The 18,655-nt window shown below is 41.3% G+C and overlaps 1 protein-coding gene across 4 annotated transcripts; it reads left to right on the top strand.

Annotated features, from left to right (window-relative positions):
• The first annotated feature begins 242 nt into the window (after positions 1-242).
• Positions 243-17,190, top strand: CDV3 (CDV3 homolog). Of its 4 annotated transcripts, none has more exons than XM_056483592.1 (5): positions 243-697; positions 3,057-3,136; positions 5,308-5,450; positions 6,506-6,668; positions 7,725-13,394. In XM_056483592.1, exons 1-5 carry the CDS (start codon positions 461-463, stop codon positions 7,849-7,851), a joined length of 750 nt encoding a protein of 249 aa, XP_056339567.1. In that variant the 5' UTR covers positions 243-460; the 3' UTR covers positions 7,852-13,394. The 4 variants fall into 4 exon arrangements, with proteins under 4 accessions (XP_056339567.1, XP_056339568.1, XP_056339570.1 ...); XM_056483593.1 differs by lacking the exon at positions 7,725-13,394 and adding an exon at positions 14,509-17,190 and having other exon boundaries at positions 244-697; XM_056483595.1 differs by having other exon boundaries at positions 244-697; positions 7,906-10,010.
• The last annotated feature ends 1,465 nt before the right edge of the window (positions 17,191-18,655 follow it).

Genomic DNA, 18,655 nt, shown 5'->3' with positions numbered 1-18,655 from the left:
ACACGGCGCCCGGCACCGCCCGCACGCGGAAGGGCGGGGCGGGAGGGGCCGGCGCGAGCCCGGCCCCGAGTGCGCACGCGCCGCCCTGCCCGGCTCGGCCAATCCGCGCCCGCTTCGCCGCCGCCCTCCCCGCGCCCGCCGCGCGCGTCCTCACGCGCCGCAACGTCAGCGCCTTTCGCCCCGTTTGGACACGCCCCCGAGCGGGCAGCGGCGCTCATTGGCCGCGGCGTGGCGGCGCGTGCGCCGTCGGGGGCGCGGCCCCGCCCCGTCTCCCCTCAGCCCCTCCGCTCCCTGCGGGCCGCGTCAGGCGTGGGGTGCGCGGGCCGCCGGGCGGGCGCGGGCAGCAGCCGCCGCAGCAGCCGCAGCCGGGCGGCCGCGCTCGCCGAGCAGCGGGAGGGCCCCACCGCTCGCCTCTTGGCCCGGGCCGCCGCCGCCCTCCTTCCTCCGCCCGGCCGCCGCCATGGCGGAGACCGAGGAGCGAAGCCTGGACGACTTCTTCGCCAAGCGGGACAAGAAGAAGCGGAAGGAGAAGAGCAGCCGAAGTGCCGCCGCCGCTGCCGCCTCCAGCGCTTCCAACTCCGGCTCCAACGCCGCGGGTGCGGCCGCGGGGACCCCGCGACCGACTGAGGGCGGCGGCTCCGGGGCCGCCGCCGCCTCCAGCGCCGCCGGCGGCTCCTCGGCCAAGGCGGCGAGCAAGGTGCGGGCGGGGAGGCCGCGGGTTCCTGCCGGCAGGGGGCGCCGCCGCCGCCCGGCCATGCGGCGCCCGGGGCCGTGCGGGGCTGGCGGCGCTCCCGGCCCCGCCCCGGGGCCCCGGCGGGCGCTGCCGCCGCCGCTGCTGCCGGCGGCCTGGGGGGAGCCCTCGCCGGCAGCCCCGGCCCTGGGGGAGGCGAGAAAGCTGGGCCCCTTCCCGCTCTGCAGCTGTGCCTCAGCCCAACACTCCCGCCCGCATTTAGTAGTGCGGCCGGAACCGGAGGTTTGAGTCAGGTGCCACCTGGAGCTGTGCAGCGTGGCATGTGGACCTTGGCGATAAGATTTCCCCAGAGTCCTCCCGAGCTCTGTGCCTCGTTGCCAGGCCGGGTTTTGCTGCCCATGTTTGGTTTTTTTTTTTTTTTTTGGTAGCGTATTACTGTGCAACGATGAGAATGCAGGGGAAGCGCTTAAATGTCCGTAGTTGAGTTAGTAGCTCTATATTTCTTCCTGTCGGCATTATCAGCACTAAAGTAATGAAATTTAAACCAGAAGTAGCTATAAGAGTTCTAATGCTATATATTTTTAAAACAATTCTAAAAAATACTCTAGTGTTTCCTGATGGTTTTTAAATTGTGGAGTTTGACACGTGCAGTACCTTTATTGTATATTTGTCTGTTGTAGACAGGACAGATAGGACCTAAAAAACTACTTGCACCTGTTATCTCTATTTCTGGTTTACTTTTTTTGCCTCTTGGTATTATTTTCTTTTGGAGACTTCAGCACGTAGTAATCTGAGGATGTGTTCCCTGTCTTACTGCTACAAATCGAATCTTTATCTAGCCCTCAGAGTATAAAAAGATAGCTTGTGAAAGGGTTTTTGAAAGTTAGATACATTGCTTCCTTCATGCTTACATAGAGGATCGGTGATTTAAAGATACAATCTTGTTGTGCTAGATTGATTACTAAAACCAGAAGCTGTTTTAAGAGCTCTAATGCTGTATATTTCAAAATGAATTCTAAGAAATTCTCTCATGTTTCCTGTTGTTCAACCTGGGGAGCTTGACATGTGCAGTAGCTTTTTAAGTAGATCAAGGTCAGTGCTAATCTTTCAGCTGCTCTTCTGCTCACTTGCTTGCAAAATATCTGGCTTTGACTAGAGCTTGTACTTGGATTAGAAACAAAAGTCATTAAATGTAAAAGGTATGTTAGCTTGGAAACTGCAGTGTTTCCATGGAGATGGGGATATAAGAAATCTAAGAGATTTTAGAACTGTAAACTTCTGCTCTTCCAGAAGACTGAATCTTTAGCAAACAGTGCAGTTAGCATGAGGTCACTTCCTACTTGTGCTGTTATTCTAAAGCAGGTCAAAGTTTTTCTGCTGGAGATTGTGTAGGAGATCCCAGCACAGGGCTCTAGAAGCAGCTTTATTCTCAGCAGTTAAGTGGAAAGGGGACTGTACCTCTGGCAGATCCTGCTCACAAGCTCTTCCCATTTGGAGGAATATAACTGCATTTCACGTAGAGTGTAAGAATTAGGTAAACTACTAATTGGGCTGTGTGTGTCTTAAAGCTGGGACTGGGAATGTGGGAGGGCTGCTTTTCTCTTCTGGTCCATTTTTGGTCTACCTTAATAATCCCAGAATCTCCTGAATGATACATAGAAAAAATTGCCTGCACTTAGGTGAGTCCCTCTTTCCCCAAACAAACTCCCATTTCCAGACCCTCAAGTGGTTCTCTTGAAAGATACACATGTTTTGTGTACTAAGATTGCTGTGGTTTTGAAGCTGACCTTTTTGCTGTTACAAAAACACTGCTCAGGAAACAAGATGTAAATGTGGTTGTGAATGTGTAAAAGTCAAATGCACCATTGTTAACATTTGTCATAAATGCACTGTAAGCTATTCCAAATGTTCTTTTTTATTTGGCTCATGGAATAGGTGATGGAAAAGTTAATTTAAACCTTTGTGTGCATTCAGTCTGTTATAAAACTGTACTGTTAGTGAAAGGGAGAAGTCTTGCCCTTGTATTGCCCTGGTCATGACTGCACGGTCCTGTTCTGCATTTCATGTTGTTCTTTGACTTGCTGATATGTTTTTGCTGAGGTGATGTGGTTTTCTTTCACTTGAATGACTTTTTGCTGGGATATTTCTTAGCTGTTCTAGTGAGTTAAAGTCAGGTGTCAAGTGCATCCCAGATCACAACAGTCAGCTAGGGGATGAAGGCATGCAATCCTTTCCCCTCTTGACTGGGGCACACAGTTTGGTTTCTCCTGGAATGGTACCTTCACCCTCAGTTTTTTTTGTATTATCTTAGTTCTTCTCTTTGGTTACAGACAAAGTGACAACTTGTATTTTTCTCTTCTTACAGGAGGAGGATGATTGGAAGGAGTTTGAGCAAAAGGAAGAAATTGATTATAGTGGTCTTAGAGTTCAGTCCATGCAAATAAGGTACTACTTTTTCTTCTGTTTTTCTTCAGTATAATCCTTACCAGTGTATAAAAAGGATATGTTTTTTTCTTCAGAGCTGCTTCCATGGAGTCCAGTTAAAGAGAGATTTGATATGTTTCTGATAGTACACAAGTTTGCTACTGGGTAATTTAACTTTGACTGGTCTCTGCCAATGTTCTCTTTATTTTCTAAACCTCTGTTCATATTCTAGATTTATCTGTTTTGCTTGGGACTCAGGATTTTTTTATTACAAATGCTTAACATTCCCCTTCATAATGATAGTCAAGTAGGAATTTCTCAGAGTAGTGCAGGGTAGTAATTCCCACTTAATCATTTGGCTGCTGTAAGGGTATCTGACTCAATCTACTCAGCATCTTCAGTTAGGGAGCAAATTCCTGAACCATTGCATCTGTATTTCAAAAAACCAAAAAATACCTTTGGTAAAAGTAGTGTCCCATGATAAGATCCCACAGGATTGTATTTGTGAGTCTAATCCACGATTCCTTGTTCGTTTTCTTCATTAGATTTTCCTGTTGTCTGGTACAAAGTAAGTCTACTTATGTGTATCCTGGTCAAGAAAAACATTTCATCAGGTCAGAAAAAAGGTTTTTATGACCTCAGTTGTGGACTGAGAATGTCAGATAATCCTCATTGCCCAGGGATTGATGTTCAAAATAATGGCATCTTAGAATCAGCCTACCTGTGACCAATACAGTAGGTGTTATCTTCACTGTTTGAGCAAGTCTGACATTTCTGGAATTATTTATTTACTTTTTTGGATCACAGCATTCCTCCCATTTCTTTCAGTTAACTAGTCCTTTGGGCCATTTGCATGAATTTGTCCCACAAGCTATCCGTGTCATTGAAGTGTCACAGTGGATAATCACTTGTCTGATTAGAGAACCAGTGAACTGCAGCTTCACTGACTGCTGGTGCTGTTTGAATGAAAAGCCTCTACTTTGGTTTTCCAGACAAAGACCAGCATTCCAAATACTTTTCGTATTCTGGCAGATTTTTCAGGCATGTGGAAGTTTTTGCCACAGGATTTTGTAACCATTCAGTTAATGGATTCAAGGGAGGAGTGGAGAAGTAAATGGAAGAAAAACCCAGTAGAGGTTATAAATTATCCAGCTCCGAGGTCTCTTTAATGAAACAAAGATACAGAGTGTCTGGTGGGGTGGGATGCTCCCTGTCCTTGCTCTGTTGTGTTAAGACTGTAGACCATGCTTCTGACTGTCATTTAAAATAAGGTGTTTAAGCCCTTGGGCCACCTTACTGCAGTTGTTGCTGTGTTTGGATGAACAGTGAAAGGCTATTTACAGGTATTTTTTTTCTTTTCTCTGACCATTCCTTATACAGAAAGCTTACAGAGATCATGGTTAGTAGGATTTGGTGTATTATGAGCTTCTGAATTCACACCTCTGCTGTTGTGATCAGTGTCTTGATTTTTTCCAACAGCCTGTTCCATTTTACCACATAGCTTTCTGTAGTAGCTTTGGCCAGCAAATTTTTTTGGGTGTCTTGACTACATCTATGCAAAATAAAATAGTCTAAATAAAATACAGGTGAGCTTTTGGATTGAGTCTGTCTTTGAAAAAAATTGCATTTTTCTATCTTGTGCTTCTTTTTTCTTTAATTGCCTGCTTTAAAAAGAAAAGAGATCTGAGTTTGTTTGTAGATTGTGTATTACCCATAATTTAAGGGTATTTCTCAGGTGGTTGTGGTTATAGGAAAAGTGAACTCAAGACTTGTTTTCTTTCACCACTATTCCACTATATCTTCCTCTTGACTAAACCATTTTATGGAAGCTGGACTCGAAGACCTTTCCTGCTTTATCTTCTCATCCCTTACAAATGTATGACTGTGTTAGTAAGAAAAAAGCCTTTCTGCTCAAAAGAAGATGCCAGCTTCTTCGATCACTTTGTTCAAGTTGCGTTTTTTTTTTATTGTTTTAGGAGCTTTTATCCTTTTCAGTTGCCAAGTTATGTAGCAGCATGCCATAAATTGTCCAGATGGAATTGCTAATACAGTGATTACAGGGCTAACATAGTCTGATTTAATTTAGTATCTTCAGCATGGCAGCCATGAAATCTTGTCTTAGGAGGATTGTGTAATTCTGCAAGTGTTAAACCTCCATTTGTAAGGTGCTACTGGTCATTTCTCTCTTACAGTGAAAAAGAAGATGATGAAAGTGAAAAAAGAGAAGAACCTGGTGACAACTGGGAAGAGACTGGTGGTGGTGGTGGTGTAGACAGATCATCTGGTCCTTGGAATAAGTCAGCTCCTGCACCAGCCCCCGTCGTTGAACCAATTGGTAAATTTAACTCAGACTTGTTATTTTTTTCCAGTCAGAAGTGCATCAGGTTGAATTAAGCTGCTCAGTGGGTAGAGCTCAAGGAACAGTTCCTGTTCAGGCACCTTTTAATGAACTAATAGTTTGTTTGGCATGCCTGCCATCAAGGAAATCTTTGTGTCGAGGGATCTGAAGAACAGAATTGAATTTAAAGTATCTGTCAGATACTTTAAAACACATGTGAAAGGGTTTTTTATTTCCAACTTCAAAATGGGGGGAAACATCCTGGCTTTGCAGGAGATCCCTCTGTAATATACCTATTGGAAGTATTTCTGTTGATGTAAACATGCTGCTTTAACACTTCAGTGTATGTTTGGCCAGTATCTGATCCTTTGTGGCCATTAGTAGCACACTTTTCAAATCTGTTCTTTGAGTATTGAGAACATGATATTGCAAAATAGATTCTTTTAACTAGGATAGGATTCCGTTTTTTTATTAAGTACAGTTTATTAACATCAGTGAGATCACCAGAAATAAACTACTTCGTCACCCTCTGAGTTCAGAATATTCTTTTCCACTGAGAAATTAATTGGAAAATAGCCTATGTTGTTTCTTGTTTGTAAAGGAGGTAAACCTAATTAGTGTTATTCCATCTTAGATTTTTACCTGAAGTGCAAACTATTTGGATAGTCCCCTCTGTACCTCGAGGAGTGTTTTAAATAAGATTTGGCATCTATATAATTATGTGTTTAAATCTGTTTTAAATGTGTTTAAACTGTTGCTGATAAATTGCAAATGAGAAACATGAAGTTCTCATTAGTAGTTCGAATTCCCTAAACTTTGTGAGAGAATACACTGGAGCCACGTTTCAGTTTGACTGAGTTGTAGGTTAAGGAAATCAGGTGACACCTGATTTCCTGCCTTGTCTAAAATACTTCCAAAACTTAAAAGGTGGAAAAACATACTTGTAAGATTCTTTTTATTTCTGTGTTGTGGAGCTTGTGTGTTGGTTGTTTTGGGCTCTTTGCAGCTATGAATGCACGTGTTCTCGTGTGTGAATGCCGTTGTTTCCCTAGTTACAGAGGCTCCGGAGCCGGTGCAGACTGGCGGCGTGTACCGGCCGCCCGGCGCCAGGGAAGGCGGGCGGCCACGGCGGGCACAGCAGGGACCACCAGAGATCTACAGTGACACGCAGTTCCCCTCGCTGCAGTCCACCGCCAAGCTCGTAGACAGTCGAAAGTAAGTGCCTTCCACTCATTCCCCAAGGGAGTTCTGCCTCCTCTAAATTCTTGTTTTGTCCTAGTGCTTAAGTCTGAATCTTTCTATTAGAGGAGGGAGATAACTAAGGGATGCTAAATGTCTTTTCCAACTCTATTCCTGTGAAATAACTTTCATTGGATATAGCCCAATGAGATAGCTGAACAAGACTGCCAATTATGTTATCTTTGACAGCTGAAGGATTTCACTGACTATTTCTGCTACTGACAGCATCTGCTTCCTTCAGACACTAGACTAGCCATGGTGAGGCTCTGTGTTAGTTCCTGCAGTCGACAGGTGTAGGAAGTCCTGAGCATGCGGCCTTCTTATTAGAGATGTGAAGGTGGTTTAACTGGAGGTGTGGGCTTTAATACACACAAATCAATACACTTGCTGTATGAGCTGTGATTTACAGAGATGAGCTCCCCCAGTTCTGCTGAAGTGTTTTGTATTATGTGGTGCTGAAGACTTCAGTCTCACCCTGTTTTTGAATCCTGATCTTTCTATAACCTTATTCCCAGTAGAAGAGATGGCAAGGCTAATACCTAATTAATTTAGGGGATTTGGGTTGGTTTTTTTGTTACTGGTTTGTTTTTTTTTTTATTTTCTCCCTCCTGCTTGCTATGTTACTGTTTAATACAGCTTAGGAGAAGCTTTGTTTCCTCTGGGTATTTGTTTGGTGTAGCAAAGGAGACATGCTGTTATTGATGATTTGTGATTTGAATGGTGCAAATTGAGCCAAGACGAAATTCTGAATGAGCGTTCTAGAAAATTACTTCTGCTTTCTAGAACCTATTTTTCATAAATGCATGTAAATTTACTTTGCTAATGTGAATTGTACTGGGTGATGAGCTTATTTTGAAGATAAGGTTTTAAAAGATTTGCTTGGGAATGTTTAGGTGTTCTGCTAAACTCTAGATCTTAGTGTTTATTCTGTGTTCATAATGTTTTTGTTGGGATGGGGTGGAAATGGACTAGAAATTCACAATTCACAAGTTAGTGATAAGATATTTACTGATTACATTTATTTTCCCGTAGGGATAAAGAAATGGAGAAGAGCTTTGAAGTAGTAAAATACAAAACTAGAGGTAGGGATGAGGTCTCAAAAAACCAGGCACTTAAACTTCAGCTAGACAACCAGTATGCTGTGCTTGGGGATCAGTAGACCTGCACACACATTACAATTAAGGAATGCTTTTTTGGTAACCCTTCTACTAAGGTAACTAAACTACAGCTAACAGCTATGATGAACGTGCCACCTTATTTCTGCTGGATCTACTGCTGCAAGTGCAGACTACTTTGACATAAGTGATTGGTCCTCCTGCACTATGGAAGCATAATATGTTGCAACTTCTCCATTGGATATGGGGCAAATTAATGTAAATGATTGAACAAGAGTCATCAGTGTGCTTTAATTGCTCAGAAAGATACCTACAGCCAGTGGTCATTTCAAAATCTTTTTATGTTCAGATACTGAGCCTTCGTAAAGGTTGACTACCTCAGACTTGATGCACTCATTGTGGACACCATGTGGATCACAACTTCTGGAAGAGAAGGTTACAGCTGTTTTAGTGGCCATCTGAAACTTGAAACCAGCTCTACTGGATTCCTGTCAGAAATCCTGCAGAAGTCAGCCATTTGGTTCCAATTTGCTGTAACAAAGATTAAGTGACCTTAATGACGAACCTGTTCGTTCCCCTTCTGAGGAATCCTGTCATGTGTAGCCATAGCCTACTAGAGACTTCTGGAGCGTCCCATACCACTCATACTGTCCAAGTACAACGGAGCTGTAGTTTGTTTACCTTTCTAGAGTGCTGTACGGAAGTAACTGCTAAACAAATTAAAACTCATTCAGTATCACATTCGAGGAATGATGAGTTTGAATGGTTTGTTTGCATTACCCATTTTAAAATTGTCTAAGTATTTTTTTTTCTATTATCCACAAAAGAAATGCCTGCCTTGTTTCTGATATCGATTTGCAGTATATTTAAACAATGGTAAGATGTTGTAGTGAAGTAGGATTTATTTTGGTTTTTGTCATGAAGTTTGTCTTTCTCACCCTAAAGCACTAAGACTTAAGAGTTTTTGATTTGACACAGAGGTATCCAGACTCTAACTACCGTCTTCAGAATTTGTCCTTTAAAAATGAGACATGTGGCAGTAGTGATACTAGATAAAAACTATTTTCTAGCAAAAGCAGTTGTTCGTTGAGGAGTGATGCTTATCTGATGAAAAGAAGAACTTAATATGCAGAGAGATAACTACAGCTGGTAAGCCTGATTTGTTGGGCTACTTCTGTGAAGCACGCAGCTCTCTGAGGCAGCAATCCTCCAAGTATAACTCATAAGTGGTGTTTATTAACAGTCAGAAAGTTTAGTAATGATGGAAGGCAGTGACTTCTTTAAGTTACTTAATTTAGGGGAAGTAGGCAAAATGGCACTGATACATTAGGAATCTAGGACATTGCCTGTAACTGTTTCAGTGAACCAAACCTGTCAAATACCAGAAGTGTTCTGCTGTAACTGTTTTTCTCTTCTCTGAGTTCTTACACCAGAAGCAAAATTAAGTACAATAGTGGTGTGCTCCAGTGTTGAGGTTTCTCAGAGTAAATGCCAAAAAATAGACCCGACATCCATAAGAGTTGCCAATGGCAAGAAAAACAAGGGAACAAAACAAAGCTTGCTTGTGTGTGGGAGTACTGTGTATGTGCAGAAGATAAGGATAGTTCAGGAATCACCCATCTGGGTTCCCTTTGACTAACTGCTGACTTGCTTTAAATTTACTTCTCTGAGGCCAATGCAGATTTTGCTGTTGACTTCAGTGGGGCTGGGGTTTCACCTGGTTCTTTCATGCACAGACTAAAACTGGCCTTGCCCTTGCAGAGTTAACTGTCTATAAAAAATTCTGCTAGAAGCTGCTATTAAAGAGAGGGCTCAAGAGACTATTCCTAAAGTTGGAGACTTCATTTGGAAACAAAACCCCGCTGAAAGACTGATACCGATACCTTGGACTCTGAGCCATGTATCTTCCTTGAAAATCCATTGTTGCCAGCAAAAGTGTTGTTGTCACAATTTCTGTGGAATTCATGGTAAATGGACATGTCACTTGATGGGGTAGAGATGTGAAGTCTTAAAATGCTTTTCCTGATGCTCTAAAGAGATTGCAATCACTAATGCACATGAATAGAGTTTTAGTCTCCTGTGTGAAGGGTAGATGAGACTGTCCATTGTACCACCTTCATTTGAGGTTTTTGGGCATGAATTCTGGCAGTTCAAGAAAACCCTGTAAAAGTTTCAAATCAAATAAAATGGAAATATACATGGATTCTGGAGTCTAGTGAGTTTTTACGTTTTAGTTTGAGCTCATGACCGTACAATAGCAGAGAAAACAGAGTATTTGGATCTCTTCAGGGATAGGCCATGGAGTGGGCAGTTGTCCTTATGGTCAGGTGGGCTCTATTTCAGAGCTTATAGCAGTGCATATCAATAAAACATTTATTTATACATAGAAGTTTAGTTTGCTGCTTTGGCACAGTGTCATCTTGCTCCCACCATAGAGGACTGGTTTGAGATTGTGAGTTAAGTATGAATGAAGCTTTGACATGCTTTTCACTTAAAAGTATCTCTGCTAAATTAAAGAATGGGGAAGAAAAACCCAGCCTCTGGATGGCTGCTATCACTGGAGCCCATTGGGTACTGATAACTAAAGGTGTTCCTTTGGGGGCTTGTCTCAAGCATATCATTCCAGTTTGTTTCTGGAGGCATAAGGAAAAATCAGAAATGCAGCAGATTTCTGTAGTTTGGAATGTCAAACTGTTTTAAAAGAAGTGTTTCTCGTGTTAAATATAGCTGCCAGCAGCTGTAAAAATGCCAGTTGTTAGTATCTTCCTTGTACCAAGTATTGCTCTGCTTACCTGAAATTTTGAAAGTCAGTCTTCTGCAGAAGCTCAGTATGCTTTGGAGCCTCTGAAGTCCAGTTTTATCTGGTTTGTTGTTGTTTTCATTGGAGGCACGCTAAGAATGTCCTTTTGATTCCTTCAAAATACTCTTTGAAGGCTGATTCCATAAATGAAGGGCTGTCAGTTTAGAAATGAGATTCTTGATGCTGGTCCATATAATGCAGTTTGTGTGGTGCTTCAGGGACTCCCTGACCTGTGACATGCTTTTTGGTGGGTTGCTTGTTAATTCCCGATTTAAAGGTTCTGGTTTACTTTCTCTGGCTTAAAATAAAACATAGCCATGAAGTTACCAACCTAGTGGTAGAACATGGAAATGTCCAGTGCTTACTGGGAACAGAACAGTTTGGATTTGTGTTTCTCAGTGATACAGTCTGTATTTAAGGATGTTAAAATGCTAAAAAACAGGTAATTTTAATAAAGTTTGGCTTCCCAAATGCCTACTGTAGGTATCTGGAATCTGTATTTACTTGAGCTGATGATAAATACAGGAGAGGATTAGTTTTGCCCATGCCCGTTTCTCCCAGTTTAGCTGTGTCATGTTTAATCTTCACAAATGAAGAGGAATTGACAATTAAAAGTGACTGTCTCCTGTTACTTCAGTTTTGTATTTGTAGCTAACTTTTCCAGTCATGTCCATAGTAATTTGCACACATTTTTAATGATACCAATTGTGCTAGAGGCCTGATACCACAGGGAATAGGGCTTTTGGTATTTGACTGCATCTGTTAGCTCTTGGAAACTTGACCACTCCCCATGGCTGAGATCCCTGTGTTGTTCAGGTCAAGTAAACAATATAAATTTGGTTGGGCTGTATATCTTTGGAATTGGCTTATCTGAGCTTTTGCAATAGCTGTAGCTTTTTGCCTTTCTAATTTCTTCCTGGTTGAGCAGTTTTAAACTTGCTTGCGGTTTTCTGTCAAATAGCCTATCTGAAATGGATCAGGGATTAATAGGGCTTCATGTGCTTAAATAAGGTTGCTTACTTACAAGGTAGTAATATTACTCTTTCCAATATTGACAGGGTCAGAAATTTATACCTCATTGGCCCAAGAAGCTAAATTATAACAAAACCACCTTGAGTACTAGAAAATATTTATGAACAGCTACATTCCAATTTTTGTTGCTGGATTGTAACTTACTTCCCAAATTCTCTCTCCCTGTTTTCAGCTTTTAATGTTACAACTTGTTTTTAATGATAAGGGCTTTTATATGGCAGCGTAAGAAAGTAATAGGTGTACTTAAACTTCAGATATATGAATTAGGTATGTACAGAGGGGAGAAAATCTGACATATTTGTAGACAAACTCCAGAAAAAGGTAAAAAGACAGCTTGTCTGTATTGAGGTTAAAACAAGAGCCTGCAAGCTCTAGCAGATGGAAGAAGAAATGACAGCAGAAAACAGAAGTGACAAGTCTAAGTTGTAACAATTGTGTATCTAAAGTTTGGCTTCTTAAGCTTCTTAGTTTTGCCATATTCTGTTTGAAGTGAAACAGAGCAGGAAGGAAGATTAATAAATAAATTCGGGAGAGTGGAAATTATGCAAGTAATACATGGTTCTGTAAGAAGAGAGGGATTAGGAGGGCTGTTTTCTAAATGCTAGCTTTAAGTGCATAGCCTGAGGCAGGGAGTGGAGTGTCAGGTGTTGGATAGTACAAGTGCTGTGTGTGTAGGCACTGCTTGCACAAGTAACAGATTCATCTGACTTTAAATCAGCAAAACTGTTTAAAGTTCAGTACTTGGAGAAGGCAGCCCATTTTTTCTTCCTTTTGACAAATGGGGAGAATGTGCTCAGAAAGCAGGTAGAATTTTGCATGAATTTTGGTATGAAGGTGATCTGTTGCCTAGAGAGAACTGAGGACAAATTTCAAGATGGTTCAACAATCCTCTTAGGAAATAAATTGTCTGTTTAAGAAAATTATTTTTCACTTCTGCATGATTAAAGGCTGAGACATTGTTTCAAATAGCTATGAAGACTTTTTTTTTTTTTATGAAGTAACTTCTAAATGGTACATGCATCATGGGTTTATTTTCAGTTGCTTGAGTATGTGTTGATGCAGCAAGGTTAATGAAGTTCAGTGCTCACTTCAGCAAAGTTCTGCTTAGCCAGAATACAAATACTAAAAACATATCACAATATTAATGAGTCACCAGGGAAAGTAGTGTGTCTGGAATATTAGATTGGAAAGTGTCATCTAAAACAACTGTGTGCACTGAAAAGCCCATTTTGTAGCAAGAGCATGGGAAGCATGGGACCAAGAGAGTGGGATTTGGCCTTGGTTTTCTACTGAGCTGCTATGTTCAAGTAATTTAGTTTGACTTTGCCTCAGTTCCCCAGCTGTACCAAAATAACCAACAACCTACCTCACAGGGGTGTTGTGAGGCCAAAGCTGTTCTTTGTCAAGGGCTGGGGCTGATGGAAGGTTCTGCAGAGGACTAAAAATCTTTATTAAAAGATCTTTATATTAGCTTTTATTATGGTGTTTTAATACTACTTTGGCAAAGGCTTATTTCTATGGAATGTAATATACGTCCTATTTAAGTATTATGTAATTTGGCTTATTTTAGTATGTATGGGTAAGGAGAAGGTTCAGGCTAAACACTCAACTGGTATTTCCTCTCTTCAGTTATCTGTGCAACCCAAATGGTATATTAATATAAGGCTCTTTGTTTTTATGTAGAACATATTAAAATCAATATTGGTATATTTTGTAAACCCCATGACTGAAATAAAATCCTGTTCACAGTTGATAGCCATTTCTTATAATGTGGCTGTTTTAAAGTTTGTTCAAATCATGTGAACCACTCCTGATACTAAGTGATATTTTGTCATAGGAACGTGTTTTTCTTTTCTTTTCCACGTGTAAACACTTTTTCCTGCTCTTTATTCTTAGCCTTACTTAAGTTGAAGTGGCATGAAGATACAAGGGAAATAGGGAGAGAGAATAATCTTCAAACCTTGTAAAATCTGGTATTAAGGCAAACTGTAGGGGAAGGGAATGAACAAAAGGGAAATAGTTGGCCATGGAGGGGGTTTTATGAAACAAGCAAAGAGAAGAAATTATCAAAAACTAGGTTTGAGTGGAGTAAGCAGCAATGTAAGAGGAAGGAGTACAGATACAGCAGAGGCAATTATCCTATTTATTATTATCTCTTGATTTATCAGTTAACTGCAGCTGAAATAACATGAACTAGGAACTTACAAATATGCCTTTGTCTGCTTTTGCTGGTGATTTCAAAGTTCATTGCTCAGCTTTTACAATGAGGCTTCAAATAGAATTGGAGAACACGATAGTGGCCTGCATGCAGACGAATGAGAGCTATGGTGGGTCCTGGACAGAGATGAGGCCCAGCAGTTAGTTACCTTCTCTTAGTGATATTTTTATCATTGCAGTACCTCTAAGACAGTTGTTAATGTGCATCAGCAGTGACAGTTCTCTGTCAGAAATAATTACTTATAAACTTCAACAAACTGTGGCAGTTGCTTCAGAGAAAATGTTTAGCTAGCTGAATAATAAGCACTGAAGAATAACATGGAGCTTTTTGGATAACAAGTGATATTAAGGCCCATATATTGGTAGATGGCTTAAATTGACTTTCAAGTATGTATCTTACATAGTGGGAAGGAGAATTGCTTCTAAGATGTTTATCATCTGTCCCCCTCTTAACAAATAAATTAGTTTTACTGTCTTTCCAGCTTCAAGGAGCTGCTTCTACCATTCTCTTACCACTTTCCTGCCTGTATTTTTCTAATGTGTCACTTTTTTTTTAAGGTGCTGAAGAAACAGCAAATAATCATTGAGATTATCACCTCTAAGAGAAATGGATGCTGTAATATTTTTCCGTATTGTTCTGTCTTTAATACAGCCTAACATCTTATTCGCTTTCTTGACTGCAACTACACAGTGAGCAGATGTCTTCATCAAGCTGCCATGGTGATGCCTAGATCGACCCCTTGAAAGATCACAACTAATTCAGACTCATGTCACATCTTCTACCAGAGCATGTATGAGTGGTTTAAAACCTTTCCAGTATTTATTGCCTTGGTTTATCCTGTTGACAACTCACCTGCCCCTGATTTGCCAAGTTTACAGAGTCATTTACAGTATCCTGGCAATCATCATCAACCCAGTAACTTCGATGGGGATTGGCTTTTGCCATTTGATGTACTGAAGTCTTCAGTTTCATGTATATAATCCACTCTTCTGGTCAGTGAGTAGCATGGCAAGCTCTTACTAATTTTTGCTCAGTCTAATGCCTTCTATTCATTTTCATGTCTCCTATCTTCTGTACTGAATTTCCATTCTAGCTCAGTTACAGTAATGAAGGCATCATGTTATATCTGCCTGCTTTATTTCAAGTAATTTGCCTACAGAAAACTGTAGTTAAAGTATTGTCATAAGTTTCCTTTTTAAATTAAAACAAACCACTTATTCTGTATATCTTTCAGAGTATGTACAACCATAGCAAAGTGATTCAAACCATAAAAACTGGCTGATACAATAGGAAAAATTTATTGAGAGAAAGGCAAAATCTGTGTATGGTCTCCAAGAGTTTAACTTCACTGGTGTCAATAGAGTTATTTGTGTCACACAAAGTGAGTTTCCTTTACATTTGGTGTGACAGCCGAATCAAGTGCCACTGAAAAAGCCCCATAGAAACTTGTTTTAAATTTCTGGGTTATTCTCTTTGTGCCAGAGATGAAGCAGATGCATTACTATTACTTAGTCTTTGATCAGCAACCAAAGGAGCTCAGCCATGCTTAATCTAATACACCTGTAGTAGTATTTAACAGGATATTGAAACTGCATTACAGTATTTGAGATGAAGCAACATTGGAGGGCAGGCCTAGTCTTTGTGGTTTGTTTCATCTCTTTATTCTCATCATCTTGTGCTTTAAAGAGCATGGAGCTGTAAATTATGTTGTCTTTAAGCGCTGACTACATTTTCCAGTCATGTTATGTTTACAGATGTGTCATAAGGGCAGACTCAAGCCTGGTAGGATGTACCTGGCCCCTGAGAGCTGCATTACCTCAATTATCAGAGTACCACGTCCTAGAGAGCAGCTGCCTTCCAGTACTAATGATGATACTGGGTCGAGAACAATGAACCTTGGATTTTGCATCCAAGTATCTATCTGTTAGGTGTTCTATTACATCAGTATTCTGTCAAAAAACTGTTGTGGCTGCTGGGAGTTGAATAAATTGGCCAAGGGGAGTTGGGATTCTTTTTACTTTTTGAGGCCTTGAGGGGGAAGAGTGCCAATGAATATGAGAGTTGTTAGAATGTAATACTTCATAGCCTCTCCCCTGCCTCTGAAGCCTCACCTCTGCTGGTACTCACCAAAGCCCTGTCTTGCCAGTGTAGCTCCATTCTGTTACTTACTAACTGCCCAGTAACCTTCAGGACTGACAAGTTCTTTGACCGTGCACTGTGTCTCTACTCTGGGAAATGGGTAAAAGGCAAAGTGGCTTTGGAAACTGGCATGACAATGTTTTCTAGATAATGAGCTCTGTTAATTGTCTTTCCTGGAACTCAAAACTCAGCAAAGATCTCTTGATTTGACCTCTCTTTGCCCTAGAGTATTCCGTCCTCCTTCTGTTCATCTACATTATTACTCTGCCAAGGATTTCTTGGGTGCCTGAATTATTCACAACTTTTTTAGAAAGCAGCAGGCAAGAACTCCTGAGTCTTGAAGATGCTGCATGGCTTTTGTCAGGGCTGTAGTATCACAAACACTGCAAAACTGCCTAGTAAGTACATGCAGTCTCCTTGAAGAACTGAAACCTAGAGCCTCAGAGGTGACACGGGAGCCAAATTCCCACTGAATACAGTAAAAGGAAGGCAGTAGCACTGGTCACAGTACAACACAGTCCAGCTATGGAAAGGAGTAGGGTTGCATGTCTAGTAACATTCTATCTTAAACAAAACTGTCTTACCTGGACAGCAGGTCCTAGCCTAAAGCATTTTAATTTTTTTAATGAAGAGATTACTGAGGGAAGAATTGTAAAAGGATCTCTCTGTAAATCAAAAGGGAAAAAAAAAAAAACCTGAATTGGTTTTCAGCAATGTATCAGAATGCCTCAGCACCAGACTTAATGTGAAGAAATGAAGATAATTGTGTGCTCAGTGTAGTGCAAAAGAAAGAATGACAAAACGATTTGGCTAGGAGCCTATGGATGGAGCACAGCAGAAACAATTTCAGCAAAGTAGAGTTCAGTATGATCTGTTCCTGAGAATCCCTCTATGTGGCCCCCACAGTTAACACAGGAACCTAATGGTGCCTGCATATTTATATAATTATGTTAATATTCATAACTTAAGTTCAAAACCTGAACTCTATATATTTTTGTCAGAAGATTTTTTTTTTACCCTGGTTTACCTATCATGGCTTCTGCATATGACAACTTCTAACTGTGCAGTGCACACACCTGTTGTCCTTTTGTCCCATGGTAGAATAATGGTATTCAGACTCTGTAAAGCACTTTCATGATGTTTCCTGTGAAGAAAGCTGAAGAAAATAAATTTATCTTAACAGCACCAACTGAATTTCCATCTTCCAAGTTTGTCTTGCTTGTGTTGTGTTCCCCCATGTGTGGCATACGCACAGAGGTGCGCTGGATGTTCAAGGCCCAGCACAGAAGAAGAGCTGGCCCTGGCTGCTTTCTGCTTCTGTTCCCCCAGCACTCCCTCACTGTCCTGCCTCACCCCTGGCTTTAAATCAGTGTCCACGAGGGCAGAGAACACTGGAGAACATGTAGCACTCAGATCCAGGTTACTGGTTTCACTGAGGGTTGGTATGTGCCTTGATTTTAGCTGCTCCCCCTTCTGCCCTGCCCCAGGATTCACAGCAGCTGCAGGAACTGTGTGGCTCCAAGACTTCTTTTAAAGCTTAAGTTAAGTGGGTTTTAATCTATAGTGAGAATACCAACACTACCCTTCTACAGCAGCTTCTGGAGACTGGGAAGAAAAAGTCACAGGAACCTTATGTCTTGCCTGGTAATACATGCATTTCAAATGCCTGCAATGCAAAGCAGCACTTCAGAGGTAGAACAGTGAAATACACAATTAATTAAAGTTAATTAAATAATTAAAGTTAATTAAAAATGTGATGTAAGGCATTAACAGCAGTATTATTTTCAGTATGTGGTGAAAAAAAAAAAAAACAGTGTGAAAAGACTGTAGTCACTGCAGCTAACAGCAGTCTTGTCACAGCCAAGCCCCCAGTGCTAGGGGCACAGATGTCACTTCTTTCAAAGAATCAAATCCCTCACATTCATTCGCAATCCCTCCTGACAATTCCTTCAGGACATCCTGACAGCGGGTTGCAGAGCTCACTGACAAAAGATCCACTGCACTACAGTAGGAAACCAGAAGCACAAAGTACAGCATTGCACATAAAGAAAAGTTGCTTTCCTGTTCTCTCTTACCTGGGGACCCCACAGCACAGGTGCCTTGTCCCTTGCTCAAGCAGCACAAAGTCAGTTCTGCCCAGCCCAGAGTGACTCTCCAGGTTGCATAGCACTTAAATGCTTGTGGCTCAGTCTTGGATCTACAACAAATCCTGATGCAAACCCTTTCTAGCAAACAGTATTCAGCAGCTAGAAACTAAACGTAAAATACACCCTTGCCTTCAAAACAGAATAGAGGTAAATTGAATAGACTTCAGTGTTACATGTATTTTTCCAGACAACTCTAGTGGTCCTGTGCAAATCAATGCTGTGCTTTTCTGTTCAGACAAACTGTTGTAATTCCAGCTGCTTAAATACAGCTCTTCAGGTTCCATGAGAACACTTGCCCAGACTAACACTGTGTTCACATACATGAAGTTCAGTAAATATGGACCCAGACCCCACTGTCACTGAAAAGGTCAAAGACTTTGTCAAATATTGTAGTTGTCTGACTAAGGACATTTCCAGCTGCCAGAAACTGAAGTCTGTCTGGCTCTGGTTACTGTCACAGACTCAAACAGGGAACATAGTCAAGACAAACTTCACTTCTTGGGTAAGAGAAT

This window comes from Oenanthe melanoleuca, chromosome 2, assembly GCF_029582105.1.
Source record: "Oenanthe melanoleuca isolate GR-GAL-2019-014 chromosome 2, OMel1.0, whole genome shotgun sequence".
NCBI lineage: Eukaryota > Metazoa > Chordata > Aves > Passeriformes > Muscicapidae > Oenanthe > Oenanthe melanoleuca.
Note: the sequence above shows the minus strand (reverse complement) of the source record. Positions and strands in the feature narration are given on the sequence as shown.

Coding starts and splice junctions, on each gene's coding strand:
- CDV3 (XM_056483592.1), top strand. CDS start 461: ATGGCGGAGACCGAGGAGCGAAGCCTGGACGACTTCTTCGCCAAGCGG. Junction 698..3,056: donor CGGCCAAGGCGGCGAGCAAG/GTGCGGGCGGGG, acceptor CTCTTCTTACAG/GAGGAGGATGATTGGAAGGA. Junction 6,669..7,724: donor AAGCTCGTAGACAGTCGAAA/GTAAGTGCCTTC, acceptor ATTTTCCCGTAG/GGATAAAGAAATGGAGAAGA.